General features: G+C 39.3%; 1 protein-coding gene across 9 annotated transcripts in view; it reads left to right on the plus strand.

The window, feature by feature from the left end:
* The first annotated feature begins 1,526 nt into the window (after positions 1–1,526).
* LOC131258021 (pentatricopeptide repeat-containing protein At1g76280) overlaps positions 1,527–21,769 on the plus strand; it is a 40,932-nt gene continuing 20,689 nt past the window's right edge. For 4 of the 9 annotated variants that reach the window (XR_009177773.1, XM_058259042.1, XM_058259047.1 and 1 more), the window contains exons 1-6: positions 1,527–1,691; positions 7,152–7,288; positions 7,625–7,682; positions 7,789–7,840; positions 12,317–12,507; positions 15,717–15,824. Coding sequence is in view for 8 of the 9 variants with exons in the window: in XM_058259042.1 (XP_058115025.1) it covers positions 7,275–7,288; positions 7,625–7,682; positions 7,789–7,840; positions 12,317–12,507; positions 15,717–15,824 (423 nt within the window). In the remaining variant the exon portion in view is untranslated. Of the gene's footprint in view, positions 1,692–6,287; positions 6,434–7,151; positions 7,289–7,624; positions 7,683–7,788; positions 7,841–12,316; positions 12,534–15,716; positions 15,825–21,769 lie in introns of those variants that run through there. The other 5 variants (XM_058259043.1, XM_058259044.1, XM_058259045.1 and 2 more) reach the window with 5 other exon arrangements.

The raw sequence follows: 21,769 nt of genomic DNA on the forward strand, positions 1-21,769 counted from the left end.
TCATGGCCACATCGGTCCGGAACGGATCGGATTGGGTCCAACTCGATCCGAAATCTCAATGGTTTGACCCGAACTTGATCCGATCCGGGATCGAATCCGCTTCACCTGACTCGGACCCATCCGAGTCCGACTCGGCCAGGAAACCGAGTCGGATCGGATTGGCACGGTTCGGATCGGTCCAGATTAATTAATTAATTAATTAATTAATAATAATAATTATTATCATTTTGTATTTGGATAGGATTTACTTGGTAAGAAAACTAGTATTTCTTCAAGAAAGCATCTTCAAACCCTAATTTCTCTAAGAGGCTCGCAGGTTGAGTAAAACGAGAGAAAATCGGGAAAACCAGAGCGAATTGTTCTTTAATTGAACTGAGAGAGAGAGAGAGAAACTTCAGGAGGGAGATTTCTGAAATTTCATATAAAAATGAAAATGGAAGGGTTCAGATTGGAATTTTCAGAAATTCAAGTTTTTGCAGGGGCTTGCAAGAAGCCATTAGAAAAGGTGGTTTTTCAAAGAGAAAAGCTTTGATGCTCTGGCGGAGTGTGATGGGTGATACACGAGCACTTAGAAATCGCTTTCAATTGTACGCGTGGCACATGGTTAAGTCTGATCAAACTGTAAAAATTACGATTTCTAGTGTTGGTGTCTCATTAATCTTGATTATCTGAACATCAGATTGGTGGCCATTTATTGGTCGGTTCGTATTTCAGGAAACAAGTGTCCACAAATCGTGTGTTAGAATTGCTCAATCAACATGATCAGTTCGGATAGTAAATAACTATATATTAATAAAAATACTGAATACATAGTAATAAAAATACTAGATCCGGTCCGGATTCGATCCAATCGAATCGGATCGGTCCGAATAGGTATGGATCCGAACTCGATCTAAAAAGTTTTCGGATCTGAACTGGCTTACTCGATTTGCACCGATCCAAGCCGTCGGATCGGTTCGAATATGGTCGATTCTAAATAGATCCACTGGATTGGGTCGGGATTGCCCAACTCTAAGCAAAAAATGGAGAAATGGACTAGCTGCTCTCCTGCACGCTACACTCGCCAATGGCTAGTGGTTGGTGCTATGTTGACCCCAACATGATGTGTGTGTCTCATCCATGCCTTCCATCCATTTTTTTAGATAAATTTATGACATGAACCCAAAACTGAGATAGATCAAAATCTCAAGTGGGCCATACAGTGTTGATTGAATTCTCACCATAAAAAGCTTCTCGGGGCTACAAAAGTTTTGGATCAAGCTGATATTTGTTTTTGGCATAATCTACCGGTTGGATGTCGATACAGTGGGCCCTAGGAGGTTTTTAATGGTAGACGTCCAATCACTACTGTTTTCCCATGCTGTGGTCCACCCAAGATTTTGATTTGACTCATTTATGGGATAAGTCATTAAAATGATGTATAAAAATGGATGGACGGTGTGGATAAAACACATAGATTATGGTGGCGCCCACACAGCACCAATCACTAGCAACAGCGTCACTAGCCAAACTACATCTACCATATGGTGGGCCTCAAAGCCGTGTTGTAGGTGACTCTAGATCCTGTGTCGCGAGTGAGGCAAAACGATTCCAAGAAGCGAAGGAAGAGAGAAAGGCGATCCGCATCTCCCTTCTTTTGTGGCCAATCACCCACAACTCAAGAAAACGCTCTGCCATCAGAGAAGTTGATGGTGAGTATATCAATATATTTTTCCTTTTGGATGTTTATTGATGTAGATTTTTCAATCTTTTAATATTGCGTATTTTATGTTGGGAGAAAGATTCTTCTTGACCGTACTCATGATAATATCTGAATCAAAAGAAAGTAGAAAAAGATGAAAGCCATATTCCAGAAATTTCAGGTTAAAAACTTCCACAACACACAAAAAAAGAAGGAAAAATGAGAAGATTTAACCTTTTCCAATTCTTGATTCTTTTTATATTCCATTTTTTCAGCTCCTATGTTTGTTTGATAGTTCTATTTTAGGTCTTCAATCTGAAATGTAGGAAAAAATTATACAATGAGGAAGAGCTGAAATATGAAAGTTCCTTTTGTTTTTCTTTTTCTTCTTCTTCATCTTCTCCTGTGTGTGTGTCTGAAAGTCAAGGCTTGGGCTCGATTGTTTTAGCCTATCATGCGCTCAGGCTGATTTTGGGTATATGTTGAAGGTGAGCTGTGCTTGGATAAAGCTTGGCCCAGCTCCAACCTTGCCGCTGACACCCCTCACATGTGTTGAATCTGATTGGATACTGAGTTACTCGGTGCATTTTGTCGTACAGAGTAAACTCAGTTGCCCCCACGGCGAATGTATATGATTTATCCACAATCTATCCATTTTTTCAGTTTATTTTTGAGGGTTGAGCCAAAAATTTAAGCATATCCAAAACTCAAGTAGACCATACCAAATAAAATAGGGGTGTACACCCAGTTGAGCTGACCCCAGATCGAACTCGGCTCGGCTCAGCTCGGCTCGGCTTGGTATTCGAGCCTGACTGGCCAGCTTGGCTTGGTTCGGTCAGCAGCTCGGGCCAGTTCGAGCTGAGTTCGAGCCAAAATCGAGCCTCTGCGGCATTTTCACAAACACAAGCTGTGCACTTTCAATTTCTCACTGTGTGTAAAACAGCAGCAGCTGTTTACAAGTATTTTCATCAAACACCTTCTAGGCAACATCAAAATCAAGAAAAAATTATATTTGTTTTATATACATACCTTCCTTGCCACTAGCCGACACTTTGTTGAGTCATTTCAAAAAAACACTTGGTGAGCAACATCAATATCAAAGTAACCGAGTCACCGAACTAGTTCGATCCGAGTTCAATTCTAGTTGGAATTCGATCCGAGTCAAGTCGAGCTCGGGCAAGCTCGAACTTGGTTCGAAATTTTTTCGAGCTCAAAAAAAATCAGCTCGACTCGGCTCGAACTTAGCTTCGAACCGAGTCGAATCAAGCGAGCTAACCGAGCTAACTCGGTTCGTGTACACCCTACACATAAATAGTAGGAACAATGATTTTCATTGTAGCAACTTTTCTAAGGCCTACAGTAATGTTTATTTGTCATCCAACTTGTTGATAAGATCACACTGACATGGATTAAGGGAAAACACAAATATCAACTTGATCAAAAGTTTCAATGGTAGATGTTCAATTCACATTGTTTCCCATGGCGTGGTCCACTTGAGTTTTGGAGATGCTTCCTTTTTGGGCTCAACCCTTAATATTATTTGGTAAAATGGATGTACGGAGTGGATAAAATACATAAATCACGGTGGACCCCATGGAGTTTACTCAAGACGCTTAGCCTACTGAGTTACTCAGTACGCAATCCACTTCCCACGTGTGTGCAATAAAGCTCAAGAGCAACCCATACATGTGACAGCATGGCAAACGGATGTGAGGTCCAATCCATCCATCTAGTTGGTCCTACTTTGTAAACGTATCTCGAAAATAAATCAGGTCCATGCAAAATATGGGGCCCAATATTGGAAACATGTGATGGGTTAGAAAAATTCAGCCATCTGAACTATGGCCCACCTAACGCATGGGTCAAACTGATTCTTGGGCTAGAGCATCAATACAATGGCGTTGTTCTAATAGATGGATTGGATCTTGTACCCATCATGCCACGGTGACACATGTGTAGCATGTACATGACATTGCACGTGTGTGGGCCGAACATAGCTCGGAATAGAGGAGAGCTGCCTTCTCCGTTTTCTTCCCTCTGAATGCTGAAGACAGGTATAGCAAGAGACAGATGCTCACTGGAACCCCCTCTACTGGCTGGAAGGAAGGAAGATAGTGAGTAACTCGCCAGAAAGTCAGAAACCGCCTCCGGTCGCGCGCGCGCGGGCGAGAGAGAGAGAGAGAGAGAGAGAGAGAGAGAGAGAGAGAGAAGCAACAATGAGCGTTGGGGTGAAAACTCATCTCTCCTTTTTCAAATGTTTACATCTTCTAACTCTTTTACAAGTGAAATTTCACATAATAATAATAATAATAATAATAATAATAATAATAATAATAATAATAAAACTTTACAACTAATGCAACTTACAGTCTAGAGATTATGATTCTAATACCACATTTCTTATCAGAGATCATAGTCTCTAATCCTTAATTTCAATTAATTAAAATGAGACAAACTCATTTTTAGGTGTCTGCCAAACATGCCCCAAGGATTAAAATAATCATCATAATCTAAGCCTTATCCCAACTAATTGGAGTCAGCTACATGAATCATTTTCCATCATTTGATTCTATCAAAGGCCACAATTTCAGTTAGAACATAAGTCATCAACTCTCTTATTACGACCTCAACCTGCGTCCGTTGGAGCCTTCCCCTTTCCCTTTTAGAGCCTTCAATTTGAACAAATTCATTCCTTCTAACCGGTACAGTTTATTAGGAAAGAATTAATTAAAGAGATTCAGCAAACGTGGAAGGAAAATATTTGTAATTAATTCTTTCCTGATATAGTTCTTGGTCTCCATTGCACATTACTAAACCTTTTAAGTCTACTTTCCTTCATCTTGTTACCCTATAGTGTTACTCCCAAGTTCCCTGGAATGCATTTATTTAAAATTCTATCTTTACTCATCTTGCCACGAATCCTTCTCAACATCCTCATTTCAGCTACACTTGTCCTATGAACATGTTGTTCCTTAACTGCCCAACATTCTTTCACATGAAGCATGGTTGGTCTTATAGCTATCCTATAAAATTTCCCTTTCAGTTTTAGTAATGACTATCAGATAAAACTCCAGATGCACATATTCATTTCTTCCACCCATCTTGGATTCTATGGGCAATATCCTTCTCAATCTCTCTACTATCATGAATTATTAACCTGAGATATCGGAAGTGGTTATTTTGGGTAACTTCTTAGTTACCAATCTTAAATGATTCTTCGTTTTCACTCCTATTGTTACTAAAATTGCTCACCATATACTCTGTTTTAGTCCGACTTATTGTTAATCTTTTAGATTCTAAAGCACCTGTTCGTAAATCTATCTTCGTGTTGATGCCCTCCCTTGCCTTATCAATCAAAACTATGTCATTTGCAAACAACATATACCATGAGATCTCTTCCTACAAATGCCTTGTTAACTTGTCCATAACCAATGCGAAAAGGTAGGAGTTCAATGCCGACCCTTGGTGCAAACCCACAGTGATTGGGAACTCACTCGTCTCTCCACTGTTACTTCTCCCTCATACATATCCTAAATCGTGTCAATATATCCTCTTGAAACACCTTACTCTCCCGACACTACCAAATTTACTCTCTAGGGACCATATCATAAGCTTCCTCTAAGTCAATAGTAGGGGTGCACATCGAACCGGTGGAACCGTGGAACCGGACCGGAACCGACCAAATGTTTTGCCAAGAATTTGGATCGACTTTATGAAACCATGTTTTGCCAAGAATTGTTGTCGGACTATAATCATCTACAGAGACCAGTGGGGCCCCACCGTGTTCTCTGTGTACATCCACTTTGTACATAGGGTGAGAATACTTATGTTCACCATAGGTCCGAAAGATTGCATGGGCTTAGGAGAAAGGTGATCCTCTGTGGAAACTATCTTTCACATTAAATGCATTTAGGCTTCATATCCACACCATGATTATTAGCTTTCTTTAGGTGCCAAGAGAGGCTAATTGTATTGTGGATTCTCTTGCAAGGGAAGGAGTCCATAGATGATCTTTACGTACATGGGACTCTTATCCATTGCCTTGATGGATCTTTTGCTCCCTTTTCTTTGAGTTTTTCAATATAATTTTTACTTGTGATTCATTGAAAAAGAAAGGAAAAAAAAGTTGAAATCAAAGAGCACAATAGAATGAAAACATTTGAGGTAAATGGAGGCTAAGGTTGGGCCTGAGCTTCATACTCTGCTAAACCATGGAGACAACTAACCATTATAAAGGAATCATATGTTATTCAGTCCCATTCAAATGGTACAAATGGCATAAGAACAAGATGGTCCTTACCACCAATTTGGCAGATAATGTGCCATTGTCCAAATGGCAGATCTGGGCATCTTCACCATTTTGCCCTTAGTTTTATATTTTAATGTTATAAATAAATTATCTATGTTACTATGCTGGCATTACAACCTGACCAGTTTTAACTGGCAATTGAACCTAACCTGACTGAACCAAAAACATCTGGCTCGATGGTCAGTTTTTTTTTTTTTTTTTAAAAATTTTAGATTGATCCTAACCCTTTGGATCTCTAGCCCAATCTCCATTGAATGTGACCATTGTTGTACTTTATTCTTGAGCACCTATTTGTAGGTTGTTGGTCAGGGGATTATATGAACAATGTAGAAGATTTTTTGTCATCTCTCAGCCATGATGGAGCACATGATAAGTGATCTGGATCTCCGACTTGTGGGCTGCACAATTCACTTAATCATATGCCTGAGCAAACTGTGTAGTTGGTGAGATTCGTGGCCTGTTGAGTCCTAGCTGAAAAAGCAAAACCAGTCGTTGCTTTCTGAATGATAACATTACCCTCTTGTGTCACATAGGGTTGCTTACAGGATCCCAAAGTTGCATCGTACCCTTGTCCTAGGATATGTTCACTATATATATTTTGAGAGGCTTGTTGCTATGCAGCTTGTTGCATAGAAGTTCTATGCAGTTCCCTTCACACGTGGCAAATATTTTTGGTGATCAGAACTGTTAGTCTGGTGGCCCACCAAGTGGATAGCCCATATCCCAAAATTCAAGGGGATTGGATTGCTGTAGACGTCAAATCAGTGGCCTGAAAAATGAAAAATTAGAGCAAAATTCAACCAGAAAAGGTCACAAGAGCTGGATGGTTAGGGCTGTTCAACCACTTCAATTTTTGACCTATAACCCATCTGCACTTTGAGCCACCTGGTCAACAGTCCTTATCACTAGAAATGTTTGCCACGTATACTGTAAGAGAGCTGAATTGAACTTTTATGCAGTGACTTGAATACTAGCAATAGCATCCCTCTTTTCTTTTTAAGCCAGGGGCAATTTCCATTCTTTCATCTCATCAATCCTATCAACTCGCAACAATACCCAAATTCCTATAGAAGAGCCTTGCTGTCCTCTCTACAGTTCAGAAGTAGTTTTCCATTGGGTAACTGCAAGTTCCAAACTTGTTTCTTTTTTTGGGAGAAACAGGTAGATGAATAATTGGAAGCAGTTCCATCTGTCTCTCGGAAAGAGGACCTCATTTCAAGCAAAAACCCTATGCAGAAGCAGTAAGGTTTCTTTCCTTCATCAGAATCAAGGAAATTTCGGAGCATGTACAGATCTCTGTAAGTCCTTACCTCCTACCTACATACATATGATATTATATGGTCCTCATCCAAGCAAAATGGTGTTTTTTTCCTTAGCCAACATCACCACAGATTTGACCACCTGAAATGTGATCCAGACTATTCATGTCGACCCACCCTGGGGCTATGCCCAAAACTCTCCTCCACCCTAAATGTTTGAATGTTGATTTGACTTGCAAAATGATAACCTGCAATCTGTATCCAAGGGGAAAAAGTTTAGCACCATCAGGTAGTTACCATTTTGCTTGGCCAAGCATAATATCTTCTATATGGACATATATGAGACATGATTAAAATTTTTTCCTCACATTACAGTTTGAGAGCTCGTCTTCCATTGGTTGCAGATTCTCTTTATTCACCCAGATCATGTGAAGTATGTTACTTGTTCCTTTTGTCAAAATTAAAATACGAAGTTTGTAATTTCTGCAAAGGGTTATTGTTTATATATTGGGTGATTGACCTTTGGCATTGTTGTTTAGGCACGAAGCAATGTCGTGGGAAGAATGGAATTCTCTCGAATGTTCGTGGAAGGTAGAGTGAAGGCTATTCATATGAAACTGTTTCATATGTTTCTTCTACTGAACATAAAATTTATTATTATCTTTTTGTTCAAGATTTGTTGTAGTTATATTGTATTCATCATATTATTTATGAGGAAATGCACACTAGTTTGCCTGAATTACTTGCTGTTTTGTTTAGGCCAGCAGTTTGTACAGGTGGGGGGCTGAAACAAATTCTGGAATTGATTTCTAGATTAAGTTTCTATGTACGCAAGTGTAAGACTGCTCTGAAATTCTGGAGAGAGGGATTCAGCAACGATTATGGCATGAGACGGATTTTTTTTTTTTTTTTTTAACACACGCACACACACCCCCACACACTCACGCCGTTGTGGGATTTCACCACCTATGGGTACTCGAACCCTTGACCCGGTCTTGAAACTCCTAAGAGTACCACCGGAGCAAGAGTAAGGACCCTATGGCATGAGATGGATGTATCAGAGAATCAGTTAGGATTTATGCTAGCGAGGTCAACCATAGGTGTTATTTGCTTACTTGGACAGTTGATGGAGAAGTTCACGGAGCAGAGAAAGGTTCTCTGCATGGTCTTTGTTGACTTAGATATGGCATATAATAGGGTCCCTAGAGATAATCTGGTGGGAGTTGGGAAAGAAATGAGACTCAAGAGAATACGGACATGATTAAGGTCATGTATGACTATGAGAGAGTTGGTAAGTAATGTGAGGAAACTAGTGGAGAGTTTCCAATTATGGTAGGCCTACAGGTGTTGGGTTCATATCTTTTGTCATTGGTTATGGACGATTTAACTTGTCATTTACAGGAAAAGGTCTGTGGTGCATGTTGATTGCAGATGACTAATATTTGATTAATGAGACATGGAAGGAGTAAACACAAAGCTAGGACGATGGAGGGATACTTTAGAATCTAAATGTTAAATTTTTTTTTCCCCCCTTGTTGCATTCTTTTCCTGCTTGTTTGCAAGCAAGCCTTTAATAAAATAATTCATGAAAATGGAGAGAAATTGAGAAGGATGTTGCTCATAGAATTAGAGTTGGGTGGATGAAGTGCAGATGTATTGCTAGAGTTTTATGTAAACGTTGCTTAACAACCAAGCTGAAGGTGAGATTTTATAGGAGAACTATAAAACGAGCCATGCTCTATGGGACATAACGTTTGGCAGTCAAGGAACACTAAGTTCTTAGATTGACTATAGCTGAAATGAGGCTGTTGAGATGGATGAGTGGCAAGACAATGAAAAAATAGAATGAGAAATGAATGTATTCCAGGGAACTTAAGAGTAGAACCAATTCGTAATAAGCTGAGGGAGAGTAGACTATAAGATGGTTTCACAATGTGTAGTAGAGACCAAGAATTGCACCAGTTCGGAGTTGGTTTAAGTTGAAGGCTACAAGAGGCAATGGAAGGCCCAGAAGGTGGGTGGAGGTAGTAAGAAAAGTGTTGATGACATATGGTTTAACTAAGGATATTTATTGTCCTTGGTAGGGTTGAATGGTGGAACATGATTCATGTAGCCAACCGCAATTAGTTAGGACAACGCTTTGATGATGGTGATATTTAAGTGTAAGACAGCCTCCTTGGATATGTAGATCTCATCTCTTGATCTTCAGGTATATTTCCACCAATAGAAGTGTCCAGGGCTATAGGGATGCAAAAACTGCAAGCTTTAAGCATATAGGGCTGTTTGTGGATTGGGCTTGGGTTGCACCTGTGTAATTCTTATTATGGCCCATTTATGTTTAGGATATAAGATCAGGTCCCCTCCCAACCTCTTGGTTAAAAATTTACACTTGGGCTCACCTTGTGTTAGCCAAAAATGGGCCTCTTGGGTTAAGACCAGGCTTTGATAGGAAATCTTGCAAAAATGGAGTCACAAGCCCAACCAATTTATTCCTAAATTAGGCCCAGCTCTAACAGTCTTGACATGTTGGCCAAGCTTGGTCCATGTCAAGGAAAGCCTAGCTCATTTCGGGTTTGTGGCCAAGCCCGTGGAGCCTGTCTCAGTTTGCATTGTTGATAAGTATACATGTCTATATTCATGTGGAAGTGCTCTTGTCTTATATTTTCACATGATACATGGCAGTAATATGGCACAACTTTGCCATAAATCTAGGGCATGGTACGTGTATCTCATCTGACGAGTTGATACCGTGAAAAAGATTATGGTTTTTGAAAGCAATGGACATAACAAAATAGGATATGGTTAAAGATATCCTACAAGTACCAGCATCCATATTATATCATGCAGATACTAACACCATCTATTAGGACCATTATCATTGAGCAATTGACTGTTATTCCCATATCTCATATGCAACTAGTTGTGGATGTGTGGGCTCCCTTTTGTGCATGTATGTCATCCAACCTGTTTGGCATGGTTACCCCACCATGAAATGGGACACCCAAAAAGCAGGCTGATCCAACCATCAGGTGGCAAACCACATGAATTTGGAGGTTTCTGGGTGGTTATCCATTGTTTTCTATGGGGCGACCAACCTTATGATTGGATTAGCCTGAATTTTTGAGTGTTCAATTTTTTATAGTGGAGTGACCCTGTTGAATGTGATTTATACATAACGGTGGGCCGCAAAACAAAATCCTCAAAAGGAGAGTATTTGCTTGGTACAAATCCCTATGATGTCACTATCAGTCTAACAGTTCCAAATGGAGGGGAGGTCTTTGCAATAACCTAAAACAGGGGGGAGGTGTTTACAATTGTCATTAAACAGAGAGAAGGTGTTGAAAATTATCAAATATTAAAATATTGCATTTAATAGAATGCAATAGGAGCTCTACCATGGCTGGTCCTATAATCGGGGTGAAAGAGGTAGGTAGCTGTCCAATGGGTAGGTGATCACAAACTTTTGCCAATCTACCATTTAAAAGCCTACCCCGAATTGTTAAGAGAGGATAAAATTTCGATGATTATGATGATGATGATGATGATGATATTAAATGCAAGAACATGTTAGGGCGCTGAATTTTCCTTAGTCACTACTTCTGACACCTTGAGGAACTGAAAAAATGTGTGAGCAACTAATTCCATACAAAGCGATCTTTGAATTGTTCAAGACCTCTGTTTTCTGTTTCTCAATGCTAGTTGCCATGATCTAAGTTGATGGCAACCCTTAAAGAATAACAAAGAATTAAGTTTGTGGTATTCTGATGGGGACATCACGCGTACACGCGCACTCACGCCGCCCCCCTATGCATGTACGTACGTAGAAGGAGGACCTCACCATCGATCTGGCTCGATGACGACGTCCAGGGTGGGCCTCCTAGCTAGAAGTCAAGTTTTAGTTCAGAAAAGTGGCCCGATAGTCAAGAAAAGCCCACCATGGGATCTCATGATCGTGGCCCACTCGTCGGATTAGTTTTATATTTTAGGTTTTGCTTATTGTTATTATTTAGAATATCGTGAACGCTTTAGATTTCCTTGTTTGATTTTTATTTTAGTTTATTTCATCGCTAAGTAATAGGTGTCGCACATGGTGCGAGTTTTTGGGTATAGGATTCTCCTTATAAATAGGCACCCCTTGTAGTTCTTTTGATTCATTGAAGTTAATACAAAATTCCTGCTTTATTTTTCTGCTCTCTTCATGAGTTGTGGAAGAATTCAAAAGTGGGTGCGAAGCCCTCCCTTTTCGAAGGGCTAACTACCGTGGTGCGAAGCCACATCGATCCCAATTCACCCCCATCTTCCATCATCTTTTTTTCCATCTTCCCCCACCATCCGTACTTCAAATTTGTCCTTTTGTTGCATCAGATTTCTTCATTACAGCAGGTTTCTAGATTTCGGCCCGCAGGCGAGCTGAAACTTCGGCGGAGCACCACGCACAAACCGTACATCGGATCGAGCTGAGATTTGGGGGTTTTGGAGTCCATCCCTGGCCGACCAGGGCCAAGGTGGCCTTTTTCTGAATAGTGGGCCCCACACACGTGCGGCCGGGATCACACGCACGTCCGTCTGGGCCATTGTTATTGTCCACATGCGGGATCATCTTTTGGCTCAGGTTTTTATCCTCTCAATCCTCTCATAGCCGTTTTTCATGAATCCTAACCCTAGATTATATGATCCCTAATTGATTTGCCCCTTTTTATCACCTTATGGTTCCTTGAATTGAAATTAGGGAATCCCTTGGATTAGGGACTGATTTTTATGCATGAGTAGTTGATTTTATTTCCCTTTGACATCGTTTGGTTTATAATTTTTATTGGTCCAGTCCTAGCCTGTGTCGGCTTGGACCCGCATAGATTCCCCTTTTTAATTGAATGTTTGGATTTTCATGTGGGACGTGGAATTTGTGTGATTGTTTCTGAATTGGTAGGATCTAAGCCTGAAATCTTACATATCATATTTAATTTTCCATGTCCTGCATCATATTCCCTTCATGGGGAAGAGATAAAATTGGACTATTATTTGATAATTTATGAGGATCTCATTACAGTATGATGCCTCCAATTGCAGGTTTAGGTCATTTCAGATCCTGGGAACAATCAGTTGCAAGGTCTATGCAAGTTCAAATTGTTAATGCACTTTGCTCGGGGGAGAGAGACCAGGCCTCCAAGCTTCTTTCAAATCTTGGACATGGGAACGGTTTAAGAGATGATGATTTTCTTTTCATTCTGGACTATTGTGCGAGATCTCCCGATCCGTTGGTATGCAGAATGATCTGCCGAAGTTGGTATTTGTCCCCATAAGTTTTGCTGAACAGAGCATTTTACATTTTGAACTTCTGGTTAGATGCATCTTTACTTTGAATGAATACATGAATCTGCGTAAGACTTAACGTTTATTTCGAGTTGCATATGAATCAAGGAGTAATTTTACTTTAAATGATCTGATTGAATCTACAACAAGAATACAAAATTCATCATTCAAAATGATGTTTTCAGTGTAATCTTAATATTTTTTATTTTTTATTTTTATTTTATTTTTTTAAGATCTTTAAAAAAAAATAAAATAAATAAAAATTTATTTTATTTAAGTTGAAGAAATTTTATTGAAAGAAAGTGCCAAGAAAAAGGCACAAAAAGCTACAACCCAAATAAGAGAGACAAATTACAATTAACAAGAGCCTTTAAACAGGAGATCCCCATCCTACTACATCTAGCTTTGCCTGACACCGAACCAATCCTATTTTGGAAGCATTGACCATTCGTTTCCCTCCAAATAGCCCATAAGAATGGTCTCTTTCTTTTGCTTATGTTGAATAATCTATAAACTGCTGCAAATTAATTTCGTGATCCATTATTGGATTTTTTTTTTCTCTACTTGTGGCAATTATGTGTGAGTGGTGAATCTACAATTGGCACGAGTACTTTTTCCCCGCAATTTAAGTTCAACACCTCACCTAAAAAAAACAAAAAAGGAAAAAAGTTCAAACTCCATGTCACAAGGGCATGAATGCGATTAAGAAGGGTGTTGGTGATTACATTTACCCTCTCTTGCATGTGCAAACAGAATGTTCTTCCTGAAGCTAAATCCCATATTTTTTCAAATATAATGGACAATCGCCATGGTAGGGAACTCATTTTGGTTCTGCAGTCATGTATTATTTGTTGTTCTTTTTAGTTTTCGGTTGTATTGTTTGTGTTTTATTGCATGTATTGTATGACATAATGATATGAACTCATTTTGGATGTAGTTTAATCACTTATGGCTGATAATGCATTGTTTTGTCCCCTAAACAATGGAAAACTATTATCCATTCTTTTTCTGTTATATTTTGAGTTTTGAGTGGGAAATCATGTGTCTTTTAACATCTTCTGAAGTTTTGCTGAAAAATTCCACAATTTTCCTAAAGTTCTTCCAATGTTTCCCTCAAATTGTGAGACATCACACGATACATGTGATATTTCCTGATGTTTCCCACGATATTTCTGCATCCCAAGGGTGCAAAACATAGTGCAATACCAATACCAGAACAGTGACCACCCCGACTTGGTTAACAAAAAGTGGCATGTCACTTCCATGGAGCTCCTAGCTCAATTAAGATTCATGTAGATCTAATTCTGAAGCACAAGTATTAATCCATATGCTCCCTCCTGCCTGAACTTTTTCCTGCAGCGTTACTTTGGAAACATCCTCACTCTGTCTCAGAAGCAAATGTTCGGGCTGCCTACTTTCCACTGAAACTAGGCGTTGTTGTATTGTCGCTCTTGGGGGCACCTTTTGCACAGTTTCCACTGAAACCAAGGTGTTTATAAATTGTGGCACTTCGGTTTCATGGAAAACCGTAGTACATCCTTGCTCACTGACCATCATAACTATGTTTCAAAATATGGTGTGTCGCTTCCATGGGCCTCCCTAGCTTGTCTAAGATTCAACACATGATTCCCTCTCATGTTAGCTACTTAGCTTGGAAAAAGTTTGATAAACAGTTGGGAACACCTTTGCACACTTACCATGACAACTGGGGTTTTGAAAGTGTGGAACATCGCTTCCATAGAACACCCTAATACATCCTTGTTCAGTGACCACCACCACTTGGGTTTACAAAATGTGGTGCATTGCTTCCATGGAGTGACCTAGCTTGATTAAGATTCAAAACATGATTAACTCCCATGTTTGCTTGATGACCATTGCCTACCTGCCATCAACTCTCTTTTATCTAGGTTGGGGACCAGCATGTGTAGATCAATGTTTTAAATAGCGAATAGTGTGTAGCGTAGCGTTCCCCCCTCTAAAGCGTGAGGCGTAAGCTACATTGTGTATAGCGTAAGCTACATGCTACTTCTAGATTTCAAGGTTGCGCATAGTTGCACCAATTTCATGATATTCTACACCAAATTAGACCGATTAATAATGAAATTTAACAAAATTTCATAATATTTGGTGCAAGCAAACGCAACCTAAAGTAATAGGAAAGGGAAATGATTAAGTATAAAGGTAAAGAAAGAGCAATGAAACTAATTTAATATTGTTACTTATATTATTTTACTAAAAGCATTGAAAAGATTAACTAATTTTTATTGAAGATAGAAAATGTAACAAATCATTACAAACATTAGTTGATTTTAATGTTATAGTGAAAAATAACTTGTAAGGTGAGCTACGTAACGTGTAGCGTTGTCTATGTAGCATGTAGCGTACTGGTGCAAATGCTACCAGGCATAAGTTCACATTGTGATACTCTGTTTATGTTTATTTGGTTCTCTAGTTTAATGCCGCCCAATTCCCTTTCCTTTTGTAAGTTGGGTTGAAAATATCTGAATGCGCATTTTGTAAAGTATTTTCTCGAAAAATCTAGTTCTTGATTAGACAACTGTTTTCCCTTTAGACGTAGCAATTTATAGAGGTGTTTCGTTTTATTGGAGGGTGGGAGGAATGGGCACACTTTCCACCACAATCAGGGTTTATAATTTGTGGTGCATCGGTTCCATGTTACACCCTCACACATCCTTGCTCACTGATCACCACAGCTTGGTTTACAAAACGTGTGTCACTCCTGTGTGGTGGTGCCCTAGCTTGATTAAGATTCAAACATGATTCATTCTCATGTTAGCTTGCCAAAAATTTCATGAATGATTACCAACCAGACATCAAACCTCTTTTATCCGGGTTGGGGACTGGCATGTACAAATGCTATGAACGGGTGCAATTGCTATCAGGCATAATTTCTAATGTTGGTATGTTGATAATGATTATTTGGTTCTAGTTTAATGCTGTCCAATTCCCTTTATTTTTTAAAGATGGCTTATTGAATTTGAAAACATTTGAATGTGCATCTATCATATCGTCTTCTAATTCAACAAGATGAGACAGTTCTTGAAGTTTACTTTCTTGAAAAATCGAGTGCTTGATCAGACAACTGGTTACTTTTTAGATGCTTGTAGTTTATTAGAGATGTTTCTGTTTCTTGAAGTTTGTTATGGAAACATGGAGAATTATGGAAGAAAGAGAGATAGTCATGAACAGAAGATGTTACATGTTCATCATTCGAGCTCTTAGTAAAGGCGGTTACTTAAAGGAGGTATATTTAATTTAATTTATTTTTTTAAAATTATGATAATTAAGTGCTACTATTTGTTGTTGCTGCATTTTACTGCCATCAGTAGCTTATTGCCAAACATTTTGATGCTTTATTTTTTTACCCTCAAAATGATTTATCAAGTCATTGACAACTAGTAAAATGTACATGTAATGGCAGTATGCGTTTGTGACATGCCAATGAATAATGTTATTACTTACACCAATGACGCTTCTAGGTTCATTTTCCTCTCTGGAGCCATTGTTCCATGCTTCTAGGTTCAATGCTTCGATGCTTCTGAACCATTGTTCCATTGTTTCCAAATACCCAAAATAATAACACTTTGGCAGGTAGGGCCCTTTAATGTGAGAGGAGCAAAGGACCAAAACTTAGTAGCAAAAATATTCTAGCAAAGGTGTTGTTCCCTCATGCAAGTCTTGGTTGGCTTCACTTCCAAACCTCCTCTATCTCCGATCACCCACTTTGTTACTGTAATTCAATCAAGTCAACCTTTCGTTCAATTCATTTTGTACTTGAAGTTTCATCTTCTACCAATCTAGATACCACAAGTCTCAATCTCTCTCTCTCTCTCTCTCTCTCTCACACACACACACACACACACACACACACATATCCACCTGATAAGTTAATTTCTTTATTTATTTTTCAATATAAATGAATATTTGAATTATGTGATAAATACAAGGATTTCTTCACCATTCTTGCTTCCTGAGTTTACGAGACCTGTTGTTGCTTCATAGGGCTTGATTTCCCGGTCCCTGGGCCGGACCCGATTTTCCTGACCCCCCGTGGGAGAATAATATATTAGCGAGGCATATTTGTTGCTCTCGAGATTCGAACATCGGACCTTCCGCTTTGATACCATGTCAAACAACCATTTACTCCAAAAGCTTAAGCTGTCAGAGTGTGGTGTATCAATGTATATCAAGGGATTTTATCACTTCAACTGTTCCTTTCATACTTGATGGGGCAAGCAAGATGAAATGAACTCAATTTAAGAAAGTATGTATACATACCAATTGATAAAATCAATCCACCTTGAAATTTCCAGAAACTTGATACTAGAGTTTTAGATAATAGACTGGTTGTAAATAGAACATTGGGTATACAAAGCAGCTTAAGGAGAAGAGGTGTTCCAACTAGTGCGAGGAAATGCATTGCATGGCCTATGGCCTCTAGGCTTTCAAGGAGTGATGTAAACAATTATTTTCAGGAAGTTAGGTTTGCAGGAAATGGGTCGGGCAGTGTAGTCAAGGGCCTGTTTGATTTTCCATGATACAGGTAAATCATGGTAAATAAGTAATTATTACTTTTTCACCTAGTTTGAAAATGTGAGAGTAATTCCACTTCGAAAATCGATACAAAAGTGTTGACTTAAATCTGTAGACCCCACCGTAATGTATAGGATATATCCGCACCGTCCTTCTATTTTATTAGAACATTTTGGAGCATGAGCTGAAAATTGAGGCCGATCCAACACTCGAATGGGCCACACGAAAGGAAAAAGTGGCCTTAATTCGTCCACCGTTGAAAGTTATTTCCTTCACTGGGTCCATAATGAAGTTTTTTTCATCAATTAATCAGTTCATAGGGTCACACAGTCATGGATAAGGGGAAAACAAAAATATCAGCTTGATTCTAAACTTTTAAGGGCCCTAAGAAGTTTTTAATTGTAGGCGTTCAATTTCCGCTGTTTCCTTTGGTGTGGTCCACTTGAGCTTTGAATTTGCCTCATTGATTTTGTAAATTTCTCGATTTAAGTGTTAAAAAAGTAAGTTGTCACATCTGCATTGGGAAAGATGTAGTAATTACCTGGGTAAATAATTATTACCCATTTACATGGTAATTACAGTTGAGCCGAAAAATCAAACAGGCCCCAAATGGGTTCCGAGTTCATGCGTTTTAGTCATGGGCCTAGGTCTGCCTGGGTGTGTACCTGGCACTTGATGCCTAGTTGTCCCTTGGTGCTATTTACACCCATTTTCGGCGCCCTAACATGGCTTAATAGAAAACTGCCACGTGGTGACACTGTGTTTGGCACAAACGGTAGTTGTACTCACACGTCACACCCGAATAGATCTTCAGTTGATCGTCTTTCGGTGTTATGCATTCCATTATTAATGCGATGGCACAGACCTTACGCATGCCCTTAAGGAGATGAATCGTTGGATGCCACGTTTATCGTGCCCAATTAGTGGGACAGTGTATCTGGCATGGCTATAAAAGATCCGCCGAGAGAACAGATCTAATCACATATCTGGTTATGATATTCTCGGTGAGGCCGTCTCTCACAACCCTTCCAAAATGGGAGATCTTCCCAGAGACGTTCAGAGAACCAGCAACGCTCGAGAAGGTTCTGAATATCAGGGGGTCGGATCATTGTCCAAGCCAATCCGACTTTGGTTCGGGCCTAAGTCGGAGGAGACAGACACATCAGCTTGATCAGGTTCCCCTTCCCATACATTAACCAGAATTAAGAGAATGGGGGAATTAGATCCATTCTGGTCCAATAATAGATCAGTATCGGCTGTCAAATCCCACCTCACTTGAAACCACCACCTTACGGATGGTTAAATACAGGAGGTGGTTTGATTTGGACCATCTAACACCTCGAAGTTGATAAAGTGGGTTATCAACAAAGATGTTGACTGGACATGGCCGGCCTAGGTTTAGCTCTTGAGGTTTACGGATCTTGGTTTGGTTGTCTTCATCAGAGAAACTTTGGTTGTTCCAGACCTGATCTTTAGTGGGCCAAGAATATCTCCGTGAAGGATCAGCTAGGAGAAGAAGATCTAAGAAGCCAACAGTTCTAGATATGATCGGGGTTCTTTCTTTCCAAGGCAAGCTGGTAGTTGTGGATCAATTAAGGAGATTCCCATACGCAGAATTACGACATGGGCATGAAGGATTCAGAAGCCACAAGGAACCCCAGCAAGGGGTTTCACCGCCTCGACAGGCTATAAAAGGAGCACATGAAGAAGAGCTCGAGGCCCCATGCCAAACACAACTATCTACTTTATATTTATCTTTCCTTTCCTTAGTTTAGTCTAGCATAGATAGCTACTACATAGCGACTCCCGCTACAGTACCTTAGGAGTAGGAGTAAATATCATCAACCTTAATTTATAGGATCATGATCAATTGAGTTCCGATTTGGTTGATCATACCAATCTGATTATATCTTGCTGACCATCCGCCTCGATTGTCTGTTTCGATAGACGTATCAAGTATCTGTCTTTCTTGTTCTTCGTTAAGTTTTTACTGGTTGATTGTTACTCTATTGATTATATTGAACCATATATTTTAAACATCAATAAAATAGGCACTGTTTAGCCTAATTTCATTTATTTGTGTATTCTTGTTCATTTGAGAGACATACAAGCCAAAAGATTGGTGAAAGAAAAAGTCCTTAAGTCTATAGACTCATGTCTATTGTCACAAGGCAAAAAGAACTCTTCGGAAGGACTAACCCCTACCCTTTCACAAATTGCCTGAACGGAGCGCAAATCGGTGATTGAGAGGATAACTGGGTCCCAGTCCAGTCTCCAATCTGTCCATCTCAACACAGGGTACACCAACAATTCAATCCAAACCTTTTGAGTCAAGTAGACTCTGGCATGCCCACACATCTTAATCTCACACGAACAACCAATCCAGGCCCTCATTTACACGTGTGGCCTAGTTTGATTGAATTGACACTAACATGTGCAATCTAGATAATAAGCATATAACTCTCTGGGTACCTTTAGAAAAGGTAATTTTGGTATATTGATATCTGGTAAGGGTGGAAAGACGTCTTATAAACCTCCTTTGAGCACATTTTACCCATTTCTTTTAGATTAGAGATTCGATTTACGAAAAATATCTATTCTCCCAAATTTCTTAGACTTCTTATAAACTTATGAGATTTTCTTCTTGATTTCTTTTTTCGATTAGTGTTTTAAGCAACACATTGGACTTCTTAAAAGGGCAAGTTGAAGGCTTTAAAAGGGCAAGGGGAAGGCCCAAAATGATGTGGGTAGAGGTAGTAAGAAAAGAATTGATGACCTATGGTCTAACTGAAGTTATGGCCCTTGATAGAGTGGAACAATGGGACATGATTCATGTAACCAACCCAATTAATTGGGATAAGGCTTAGATGATGATGATTGGACTTCTTAAAAGCACTGTGAGTTTCCATTTTTGCCATGTATGAGAATGAGATATAAGATAAATTGGTGATTTCAGGGGAATTGGAAGAGATTATAGGATTCGAGGATATTGAAAATTTAGATGTTAAGGGTTTGGAAAATTTATGGATTTTATGAGAATTATGATTTTGGGCTGGGAAATTTGGGGGAGTTGGGGAAATCAGGAAGTTTAGGGTCGGATTGGGAAAATTTGGAAGATTATAATTTATGAAAAAAATGGGGATATGGCCTTTTGAATTAAGAGCTATACCAAATTTTATGAAAGTAGGGTTTCTAGGTTTGGGCAATTGGGGAAATTTGAAATTCTAGGGTTCTGTGGATTCATTGGAATCTTTGAGTAGTTGTAAGTTTTTGAAGTGGTATCTAACTATCCTTTATTTATATAATGTAATAGCTTTACAATTACTTTAATGGTATTGTGCTAAAATTAGTTTTAGAACTAAACTATTAAATAAAATTAATGTGTATTTGCTCTCTCTTGGTTGTAGAATTACTCTCATTAAGGCTTCACTTTCTAATCTCCCCATCTACTTCCTCTTCTTATTTAAGTGTCCCAAATCGGTTCTTAATCGTATTGACAAGATGAGAAGGGACTTTCTTTAGGTGGGAGGTTTGACCATAAAGAAGTTTGACCTTCTTAGTTAGATTGAAGTCTGGAAGCTTGTGTCTGAAGGTGGTGCAGGAATCAATCATTTCGATGTGGTTAATTTGACCCTCCTTGGTAAATGGGTGTGGAGATCTGGGGTGGAAGAATCCAACCTCTGTAGGAGAGTTATGGCTGCTAAATATGGGACCTCTCCTCTGGGGTTGTGGACTAAGAACTCTTCCCTCTATAGGGCCTCTTTTATTTGGAAATCTGTGGATTTTATGGCTCCAATTTTGGCCCCTAGTTTAGAATTCGTTTATGGGAGGATACATGGTGTGGTGACTGTTCTCTGAATCAATATTTTCACTTCCCTGGCCAATTTGTGCCCTTCTGCTAATATTGTAGTTGAAAGTTGCTTTGCATCTGGGAAGGGGGGTTATGTTGGCTCATCTTCAGGGTTCTACGGGTCCCTGTCATATGGCTTTCCTCTGGAAGTTTGGAGCTCTCTCAAAGGTGGCTACTCTCATTTGTTGTCTCGGATGAGACAAACCCTCATCATCTATTTATTCTTGTCTTTATGTGATGTCTTCTTGTGGTTGTTGGGGCCTTTTTTCAGTTGGGCTATTCCCATGTGAAAATGGAGCACTCGAGCATGAAGTTTTAATATTCCATTTATCTTAGTGTTAAAATCTGCACATTGTTTCTCTGCTCTCTTTTCTAACCCATCTTTCAGTTGAAATTCCTCATGGTGTTTGGCTGTCTTTGGAGGATTTGGGCAATGGGCCCTTTTTACTTCTTCCGATCAATACCAAAATGTCAAAATACTCTTTAAACTAATCATGAATAATATTGGTGATGGTTTAGGTCCTAAGGGGTTGACCAATGTTATGTATTACTCCTTTGGGAATGTACAAGGATATGTTTCTAATGCTTGGGTGGGCATCGGGACAGTCCAATCAACTGATCCGGACTGTCTACTAGGTCTAGCTAGCACTTCATGGGCTACCCTGAAAAAGTCATGCCTCTCGGACCATTCTAACCATCCAATCAATAGGCCATACAATGGACAGTTAAGATGATTTGTATAAAAATAGGTCCAACAACATTTTGATACATTTACTTGTTGCAGCTCATCATGGATCGCTTATGGT

Source organism: Magnolia sinica, chromosome 10, assembly GCF_029962835.1.
Source record: "Magnolia sinica isolate HGM2019 chromosome 10, MsV1, whole genome shotgun sequence".
Lineage (NCBI taxonomy): Eukaryota > Viridiplantae > Streptophyta > Magnoliopsida > Magnoliales > Magnoliaceae > Magnolia > Magnolia sinica.